This window comes from Pavona decussata, unplaced genomic scaffold (assembly GCF_977016875.1).
Source record: "Pavona decussata unplaced genomic scaffold, jaPavDecu1.1 SCAFFOLD_29, whole genome shotgun sequence".
NCBI lineage: Eukaryota > Metazoa > Cnidaria > Anthozoa > Scleractinia > Agariciidae > Pavona > Pavona decussata.
Genome location: NW_028145452.1, coordinates 2,247,501 through 2,257,687, shown reverse-complemented (window position 1 = coordinate 2,257,687; position 10,187 = coordinate 2,247,501). Strand labels below are relative to the sequence as shown.

The window sequence follows — 10,187 nt, the reverse complement described above, 5'->3', positions numbered from 1 at the left end:
TTACTCAGGCCTCTAGTGTTGATGTCCGGCCGGACCAGTCAGTAACGGCCATGTTACAAAAATGTAGCCAATCAGATGCCGCCAGGTGAATAATTCGCGTGTCATTCGAGCTATCCACTGACTGTCACACTGCAAAAGTGGAGTTGCAAGCCTGGAAGTCAGAAGTATGTCGGAGAAACGAAAAAGTCTATTCCTTACGTATCTAATTTGGCTGATCTGGGGATGGTTTGGGTTACACCATTTATATCTTGGACGAGATATCCAAGCTTTCCTGTGGTGGTCTACCATTGGAGGTTTCTTCGGCCTGGGTTGGTTTCGCGACCTTTGGCGAATTCCAGAGTATGTTGATGATGCTAACGACGAGCCGTACTTCGTTGAAGAGCTGAAGAGAAAGATTAGACTTCGTAAAGAGCCCGCTTTCAGCGTGACGAGATTCGCTGGGCAAATGTTAGTGGGGTATTTCTACGGCATCCTAATTCGGCTTGCGATACCCGAAGAAGTGAAATGGTTACCGTCGTTGTTAGTGCCCCTTGGCGTTGCTATCGGCGTGTATCTTGTAGGAAACATTGGTCGTGAAAGAGGCGATTTTAAATATCCTCTGGTAGCAGCGTTCATCACCAATATTGCACTGACATACCTTACGGGCGAAGAACCTGGTTACATGTACGTAGCTCTGTTTGCAGCGATATTTTTCCAAAACCACCGCGAATTTCGAAAAGATAAACGGGAGAAAAAGAACCTGTGTAAGCGTTTGCAGTACCTTGCTGTTGGCGGGATAGTTATCTGTTGTTTATGGAGCTCATTCCTTTACTTCAATGCACAAGTCACGACAGAAGACGGAGAAACGGTGAAATTGCGCGATGCTATCAACCATTTCTTTCAATCACCTGTGTGGCTCGAGTTCAAAGAGGTGTTTTGGGGTTTGTACGAGGAGGGGCAGCAAAATGGCTGGGATAATTTTTACGAGGAGTTTGTCAAAGCTTTGGACCCCAGAGGGGAGAAAAACGCTTATCGTGTGTTAGGACTAACAGAGGATGCTACTCAAGAAGAAATAAAACGACGGTACAAAAAACTTGCAGTCAAATGGCATCCAGATAGAAACCAGGACAACAAGGAAGAAGCCCAACAGAAATTCATGGAGATTCAAGAGGCTTACGAGATCCTTTCCAATATCAAAGCGAGAAGAGCTGCCACAAATTCAAGGACAAGAGGAGATTCAGGTCAATACGACCACACCGAATTTTAACAAAGATCAAAAGTTTACGCTAAGATTGTATCAATATTTTAGATAGCAATAATTAGTTTTTTGACAAATGTAACAGGTGGTCAAATTATTGTGATTGGTGGCCTGATGTGATCCACCTGTGTAATAAGCCGATATTAAAAACATCAAAAGGAAAGGAAAAAGTTGGCATGTCCCAAGTTAGAACTGTGAAACAATATTTCGCTTTCTTATGACATTAACGTTCAAGACAGTGCACCAAAGTTAGCCTGATACTTTCTGTCTTTAAAATGAACCAAAAACTGGATGTGTTCAGCCTATGCATAGGGGTGATTTTGGATTTAGAAGTCAAAGGGTGCTGGTGTATTTGAGATCATCTAGGCCAAAAAAAAAAAAAATTCTATGGAATAACAAATTTTTCTTTATGGATGAAACAGAAAATTTTGGACCCACTGAAATTTTCAGAAAAAAACATCCCCCCCCCCCCCCCCAAGTACTCTCTGAATTTTTGGTGGGAGTGTTGCAGCTTGCTTTTCCATACCCTGACCCTATCTCAGACCGAAATATGTAATTTTCTGATACCTTTGTTTAGACCTGGTCCCAGTTCGAAGAGCGGATAACTTTATCCACTGGATAAGTCACTATCCAGTGGAGCAAATTAATATACTCCACCTAACACTTTAGGCAAGTTTTCCACGTAGTCCTATACTTAACTTTGGTATGGGCTTCTACCCTATCCACAAATTATAGGAGTATCGAGAAAATGTTGCACACATTTTATCTGCTGGGTAGCAACCTATCCAGTGGATAAAGTTATCCGCTCTTTGAACAACTGGGGCCTGGCCTCTAAAATTCATATCCATTTTCAGATCTTTTTCTAGAATCCATACCATTTTTAAACTTTCTGACCAAAAAGATTAAAATTGCTGTACCCTATTCCAGATAGAAATGGCTCAAACACGATACCCTTTGGGGCTCCACATAATTAAATATATAGTTTATATAGGAGAGTAACCCACCCCTGCCCCTAGGCTATAACCTCAAGGTGTTAGAAAATGTCAGTTTTGTTGCATTGGTTTTCTTTACAAAATTTCCCTTTTTGATTTTCTATTTCCATCACCCTGACCCCTGAGGTCCATTCTCTACAGTTTTACCATGACAATGGTCAAGTTCCCAAAATTGTCTTTATTTTGTTCTTAGCATATTGTGCATAGTTGTGGTGTCTCTTCTTCCAGCTGGGTGGCATCCAGGGTGTATTTGAATGTGTTACATTTCAGAAAGGAAACAGTTTTTAGAATGGTTGTGACTGGAATTGATATTCCATTCAAATGTCCAAAATCCGAAATAAATGCATCAGGTGTTACAAGAAACTGTTGACCTCTTGTAGACTTAATGGCTCAATGTTACTAAGATAATATTTTTGTGCTCGTACAGAAATTATAATTAAACACTATTTTGTTAACTGTATTTAAACATTTATAACGTGCATCGTTGTATAGCTGAATTATTTCCCTCCAAAGCACACACATTCATTAGCAAGTTCATTGTCACATGACATATAACAATAGACCTTTTTGCTGCCAAATGCCCATGAGCGTGTAACATTGCAAAAACTATGACATCAGAGGAAAAAACAAATGAAAAGAAATGTTGGTAACTTGTGAATGTTGACCGCTTGTGAACATGAACAGAGCGTGGGTGAGAGAGCTGTGATGTCAATATTCAGTACATGATCTACTTAATATCTTTTTGTGGTATATAATAGATCACTTAATTACTGGTCCCTTGGGAAACCAGTTAATTTTGTTTCCCTTGAATCTCAATGTTTCTCTCAACTCCATCTTGGGAAGCATTGAGAAACAATCAACTGTTTTCCTTGAGACCAGTCATTAAGTGTTTATTACTCACTGCAATAAAAAATTAATATGGTTGTTGTAACTCCTAAAAGTGTTCCTTAAAGTTTTGAAATTCAAGACTGACCAACACTGAATTTTCTCCTTAGGGACCGTTCATTTTTTATGAGCATGGGGAGGCTGGTGGGATTTAGGGGGGGCCACGAGAAAAAAAATGGCACTAAAGGGGGTGGCTACCAAAAAAAATTGAGTGAAAGAGGGGGGGGTCACCAGCAATAATTGGCTAGTAGGGGAAATTGAAAGTGGCTCAACACAAAAACAGATGAAGAAATTGAATATTATTTCAATTTTATTTAATACGATTTTCCTAACCACTTTTAATTTGTTTTACATACTGAGGTCGAAATCTGCATTTCATATTAACAACAACTGAGGAAATGAAGCATATCTGTTGAAAGAGCAATAATGAATATAAACTGAAGTAGACACCTATGCTTGTACAAGTTCAAATTAATATAAAAACGTAACAGTCTCAATATTGAATCATCCGTGGGGGAGTAGTTTTCTATTAAGTGGTTGTACTCAGAACTATATCAATAGATTGTTTAATGTTCTGTTTAATGGTACTCACTTTTATAAAGACTGTTGATTAGTAAATTATTTGAACCCAGGAGTATCAGTAGACTCAGTAGTATGCCTAGTGTGAACATCCAGATTAGTTTTTAGTAATAGAACTGTTGTTGGTGACTTCAGTTGACGGTAAATCTGAGCCGTAGGCCATCTTCAGAAAAGCTTGTAACTGTCATTTTTAATAGCAGTACTTTAATATCCAGGCATGTAGGAGGGATGGCTCGAACAAACCCCCTTTGAAGATCAATAATGGCGGAAGAAAAAGCACAATGAGGAGGTTGAACAACTACATGAGGTGTACCATGCGAGAGAGTAGAATGTCCGCCCTGGTTCTAATGTATATTAAATATGATATGCCTGTCAATCTTGATGAGATAGTCAATTTGTTTGAAGGCCTACACCCGAGAATGATGCAGTTTACAAGCTTGGTGTATGACTATCAGCAGATCGAATAGCTATCAGAACTTGACAGGGCGCGGGATGTACATTGAACTTTCTTGTTTAAGTTGAGACGATTATGCCGCAGAAATGATGTATATAGCTTAAAAAGCTGCTGTAAAACAAATTTGTGATTTGCCTAAAATGGGTCTCAAAATGCAGGAAATGAGGTTTCTGGGACCCCCCTAGTAAGAGCGCCTCCGGCGCTCAACAAACACCCCTATCTAACCCTTACCTACGCGCCTGATATCTGTGTGTCCCGTTTTTTTTTCTGTTTAATATGACTCGTAATCGTTGATTGGTACCTTCGATCCGTATTTTGTTAGTCAGATCTGTACGTGTATTGTTCCTACTCGAAGGGGAGTAATTACACGTTAAACATTTGCTTGATTATTTTTATAATTCCTCTAAGAATCTAAATGGAAATTTAGGGTTTGCCGTTGCCGTAAACGTGTTGCTATCTATAAAACGTGTTTTTTTTTTAACAAGAGAAATCTTTACCTAAGCAGAGAACGGTAACTTTTTAATAGTACTGTAAAGAAATCACAGTAACAATTACGTTTATCTTTGATATAAACAGTACATAAGCGTTTTGCTAAAGTCAGGAGTATGATTTGTTTCTGGTTGGGCGGGAGGGGGGGGGGTCATCAGAAAAAAATAGTTTCTGCTTGGGGGGGGCCATGTGGAAAAAAATTGCATGCTAGGGGGGGGGTCATACAGTTTCGTAGTGGCAATTAACCAAATCCCACCAGCCCCCCCATGCTCATAAAAAATGAACGGTCCCTTACATTGTCCATACGTTAAAAAGTAAACAAGTTATGAGAATATTGATGTACAAAGTCATAAAAGGCTGATTTGCCACAAAATTCTCAACATTGACAATAAATTAAAAGAAATATTGTCAATACAGTAATCCAAATGCACACCGCAAACAATAAAGGAAGTGTTTTATAAACCAAGCTCTGGGTATTTTGATTCCAAGGATTGAGGATGGCAACCTTAGCTGTGAGTAACCTTATTTGAATTCTCCATATTTCCCAAGGGAAATTGTTTTGTCCAGTTCACTGGCTGCATTTAAAAATGCAATTTTAACATCTACTGACCTTTTTTTTAGTTTTCTTTTCTTTTATTTATTTATTTTTTTAGAGCAGTCTAAAATGCTCGGTATTGAATGACAGACCTGCTATAAATGTATATTTTATCATATTATCATTGTGCATCCTTATTTAATAGTCTTCCAATGAACATTAAGACTGTCTCCAATGGAATGTTTCCAGGCTATTTCTGCTTTTATTCTTAGGTTATCCTTAGAACATTTTTAAATTTCAATTCAATTACTATGAGAATACCAATCTCTATAAGCTCTGAATGACGTTTTTAGCTCTATCTTTTTAAATAGTTAGCTTAGATAGATATATATGATTTATACATACTTTTTATTTTATATTATACAGGGCCCCCGTTGATACCAGTCCTGTGACTGAAGGGATCACCCTGTTTAAAAATGAATTATTATTATTATTATTATTATTATTATTATTAATAGTTTGAAAAATGTGGAATGTGCTTTTACAATGTTACTAGTAAATAAATGTCTTTCACTTTTTGATCTTCAGAGGGAAAGGGAACTGAATTTTTAAGCTGCACCTCTAAAAAAACCCCATTCCATTCACACATACTCAAGTCAAAGCTACAACATAACTACAGTTCCTAATCATGTAAGAGATCAGAGAGATGAAGCAGCACTTTTCCATCTTTCTAAATTTTCAGAAGAAGATGACAGGGTTGTGACAAATGCTAGACTACAAGCAGTCCCTTACTTTTCTCTAAGAATAGTAAAGTGAGGGGTCCACTTGGGTGGCATGAATATTAATTACCTCCCATGAGAAGACATGACTTGTGGAGTTACCCCCGCAAGTTGTCTCCTTATGGGAGGCAATTTTTGTGTGCGCTTGCATGGTTTGCTTGCTTTACTGTCTCTAGGAAAAATTTGCCATTGCTTGAAATCTAAACAAATGGAGGCTCACCACGCACTCTTTTGGAAGAATCTTTATTTATTAGTAATTAAACTAGAAGTTCATGTTAATCCAGGATTAGTTTAATCGGGCTTTGAACAACTGGGCCCAGAATGTAAAGCCATTTGCATGTGGCCTTCACTTCCTTAAGGAAAAGGAAACATTGCCCCAATGTGTTATCTGTTGCTCAGGTTATGCTTTGTTTGCAATTAAAACCTATGATTATGGGAAAGATTTCCATTTTTATCACAAATCAAAGTGCAAAGCAGTAGATAAAACATTTGAGTGACATTGCCTGAAAGAATAGCAGAACACATGCAATAAATATGATGAATCTGAGGTAAAACAACAAAAGCAATTTAAAATGCAAAATTATATAGGTTGGTTCTGCACCATGCCCTTCATTATTTACCAACCAGACAACTAGTAATCTTTAATCACTGACAACAACAAAAAATGCCAACCACAGCTGGCACTGAAAAAATTCTTTCAAACACAATCTTATATAGATATATTTTTAACCAAAGTAACAATTTATTTGTTATCATGAATCCATCTGGTTACAAGTCCATTTTTAAAATTCTTTGCCCTATTTTTGAAAATAGCCATTGTTGCAAAGGCATTCTGTTACAAATAATCTAAATAACTTTGTGTAATGCATCATCCCTAAAAGGTGCAAATTGTATATAGCTTTCAGTACATACTACTGATAAACTTACCAATAACATTGTTCGAAATCATTAGTGCTGAACTTCACAAAGTAAAAGACGTCAAAATTATCTTGCAAGCTACCCAACTAAAATTCTGACACTTTCTCATGTAGCCACATAATTTACTATTTTGTCAAACACAATAAGTAGTGGTGAAGGAGAAGAGTAAAATTACAATAATATATTTATTTCCACAAAGATTGGCAGGTGAGGGCTAACTCCTTAATAATAGGTTTTCCAGTGATAAATGATATGAACCCCTTAAATAAATCATGAAAAAATTTCAGTGCAATCTTTGACTTTTCCTGTTCTTTCAATTCTTGTGCGTCAAAAATTATGTTGTTGGTGACAACACTATGTCTAGTGTTGCTAATTAAGAGTACTGTTTGTTTCTAGTTTGGATCATCAACATAGAGCCTGACAAGTTGTTTTGTAGCACTAGGAAGGTGCGTGACTGGACAGCATCCATGCTGAGTGAGATATTTGTAGATACAAGGATAACAGAACACGTAACCAGATGAGGACAGTGCAGTTGGATTGGTTCGAACTTTCTGACACAGAGGGCACTGCGCAGGGTGTGGAGGAAGTTGAACGCCATACTGAGCAGGCTGAAAAAAAAAAAAAAGAAAAAATATTCAGACAAGGTTATCTCCATAAAATGCTTCCTTCCTGTTTTTCACCCAGCTGAACCAATATGGATTGTTTTCAAAACGTAAAGCTCATTGCCTGCTCCCTTTTCTTGGGTGTATACAAATTACTTTAATTTGCATCTGTGTTGGATTAACACCTAATCAATGGTCCTAAACTTTATGAATGGATAAGGGAGGTTAGTTTATAAAAAAAATTATTAAACTGTGGGAAGTAGAAACAAAGGTTTGGTCTATCAACAGAGTTGACAAGTAGAGGTAAATTCACCACCGTAAAGAGATTTATTAGTGTGCTGACATTTTGAGCATTAGTCTGACATAGGGCTAACGCTTGAAATGTCAGCACTTGAATCTCTTTACGGTGGTCAATTTACCTTTAGTTATCAACTCTGTTGATAAGGTATAAACCAAACATCCTTTCTTACAATTTACTACTCTGGTTCACGAAGCATTATTTTTCTGCGTCTCTTACCTTGGGTTGAGGAGGTGGTACAGGAATTGGTAACTGAGTAACAGACTGAACTACTCTCTTGTTGTCACTTGAATACCACCAATCAATGAATTTGAGAAAGAACACAACAACAGGAAGGCCATTGGCTAAAACTGACACAAGTAGATGTCCAAACGACCTTGGAATTCCCGATATTCTTTCAGCCATTGTCTTTCCACTAAATACACCGATATGGTTGTTCTGGACACTGTGCGCAAGTATGTCCTGTCTTGTAAGCCTTTGAAGCGAGACTCCAATAACGTGCAACAGGGGAGAGTGAACTCCAGAAAACTTGAAGATATACAGCAAATAATAACATAAGAAAACTGTTTCCCATGTGAAATGCAAAAAAGGATAAACATAAACAAATATTCTCTTCAGATGAAGGAAATAAGAGCGTTTTCTTGGAGAGTAAGAAGCTAAATTTTCATTCAAATTGTCTTCTCTTGCTCTTTCAAAAAGTTGATCAAGTTTAAGTTTTGCATATGGCACGGCAACAAGCATTATTAAAGACAGATATTTTCGAGAACTAGAAAGCCCCTCTTCATTCTGTCCAGTTCCTATACTGTTGACTCTTTTGAGGCCATAAAAATGTTCTGAAATGGATCCTCCAAAGTGTTTCAGATAGTGATTCTGGACAATGTAGTCCAAACATAGGTACAGTTCATCGCCCAGACGCCAAATCCAGCCCCATTTGTCGGGATTGGAACTTGCCAACACTTTCAAGGCATACGAAATAGCAGGTCTAAGAACTGACGCCATGGATTCTTCAGCTACTATCTCAAATATTGTAGGATTTGCATTAGTAGTTCCTTGATTCAAATGTGCTGCAAATTCCGCCATCTTGAAAGTTGGAAATATTCCTGAGCAACCAGGTGATAAATGGTCAGGCTTGGTTACAATGCAGAAAGCAAAACCGCTGACTGAAGTAACCAAGGGAGGAAAAAATCGAAAAAAGCATTGTTTACCAATCGGTATTATAAATATAGAAATGTGGCAAAAATGGAGAGAAAACCAGGCCATTTGACCAAATCAGTTCAAGAAATTGCCGGATCTTTATTCTGGATAAAGGTAACACTCTCAATTGGAAATATAATAGCTTTATTTTGTTATGAATTTTATCAACTACTGCATGTGTAGTATAAAACCTGAAGTCGGACCAACACTCAGGATCTTAAAATAATTGAGGAGAAGGTGCTGCCTTTGCTTTGACATTTGCAAATGGTTAGACCTTCATGTAGTTCAGATGACCACGTACAAATGGTGATCCTGTCTCCAATTTGGGAGACGTGAAACAACCACTGAGGATGTAACAATCCATAGCTGTGAACACCCTCAGTGCATGCCAGCCTGTGGTCGGCATGGGGTGATTCATTGAAAGGCTTCTGAGCGAACTCTGTATACAGTTGTTTCTACAAAGGTTGTCCAAAAAGGGTAATAAAAGCGTATGCGACAATGCCAAAAGGTAGTCTGGGAAATACCCAATTATTTCCAGTAAATGCTTAGAATCCATATTGCCCGTCATCTCAAGTCTTCGCTGTACAGTCGAGGCATTATGGATCCTGAGCTTTATTTAAATTTTTTTGGGTATTTCCCAGACTACCTCTCGGCATTGTCGCGTACACTTTTAACCTTTTTTTGGACAACCTTTGTCGAAACAGCTGTATACATATAACAGACAGGGAGTCAAACCAAGTGCTGTGATCAGGTGACGATGATAATGATGATGATGATGATGATGATGATGATGTTTTTAATGTCAATTAATTTTTCCTTGTCAGGTGGTCGGAATAGGGAATGATGGTGTAGGGAAGACTTGTCTTGTTAAGAACTTCTGTGAAAAAAAGGTATTAATACATATCATTTAGTGTTTACAAACATTCACGCTATAATTTCTATAATACAATTCTTTTTTTAAAAAAATCCACTCAGTACTAATCCCAGTGAGTGATTTTCTCTTGTCAGTTTTCCAAAAGTTATCACCCAACAGTGGGAGTTGACTATGGTAAGTTTGCTTTTATCTTCTTCATTGACATGTTTTAGTGAGTATTTATTTATAATTATTTTACTGTGTTTGCTTTCGAATGAGACATTTAACTCTTTCCTTCACAGAGGCCTTTTTTGTGTTTGAAGGGAAGCAAATAAGGGAATGGACAGAGTGAAATAAATTTTTATATGGAGT

The 10,187-nt window shown here is 37.5% G+C and overlaps 3 protein-coding genes across 3 annotated transcripts in view; 2 read left to right on the top strand and 1 right to left on the bottom strand.

Moving 5' to 3' along the window:
* The first annotated feature begins 100 nt into the window (after window positions 1-100).
* On the top strand, window positions 101-2,689 carry LOC146484922 (dnaJ homolog subfamily C member 22-like). The gene has a single exon (XM_085104392.1). The coding sequence runs from the start codon at window positions 167-169 to the stop codon at window positions 1,244-1,246; it is 1,080 nt and encodes a 359-aa protein (XP_084960518.1). The 5' UTR covers window positions 101-166; the 3' UTR covers window positions 1,247-2,689.
* A 3,983-nt stretch (window positions 2,690-6,672) lies between these two features.
* On the bottom strand, window positions 6,673-8,930 carry LOC146484921 (peroxisome assembly protein 12-A-like). The gene is made up of 2 exons (XM_085104397.1): window positions 7,988-8,930; window positions 6,673-7,476 (listed from the first exon to the last, which is right to left on the bottom strand). Exons 1-2 carry the CDS (start codon window positions 8,846-8,848, stop codon window positions 7,261-7,263), a joined length of 1,077 nt encoding a protein of 358 aa, XP_084960523.1. The 5' UTR covers window positions 8,849-8,930; the 3' UTR covers window positions 6,673-7,260.
* Window positions 8,923-10,187, top strand: part of LOC146484920 (dnaJ homolog subfamily C member 27-like) — an 8,582-nt gene continuing 7,317 nt past the window's right edge. The window contains exons 1-3 of the mRNA XM_085104398.1: window positions 8,923-9,076; window positions 9,787-9,852; window positions 9,971-10,010. Of these exons, the coding sequence (XP_084960524.1) occupies window positions 9,008-9,076; window positions 9,787-9,852; window positions 9,971-10,010 (175 nt within the window). The 5' untranslated portion in view covers window positions 8,923-9,007. The remainder of the gene's footprint in view (window positions 9,077-9,786; window positions 9,853-9,970; window positions 10,011-10,187) is intronic.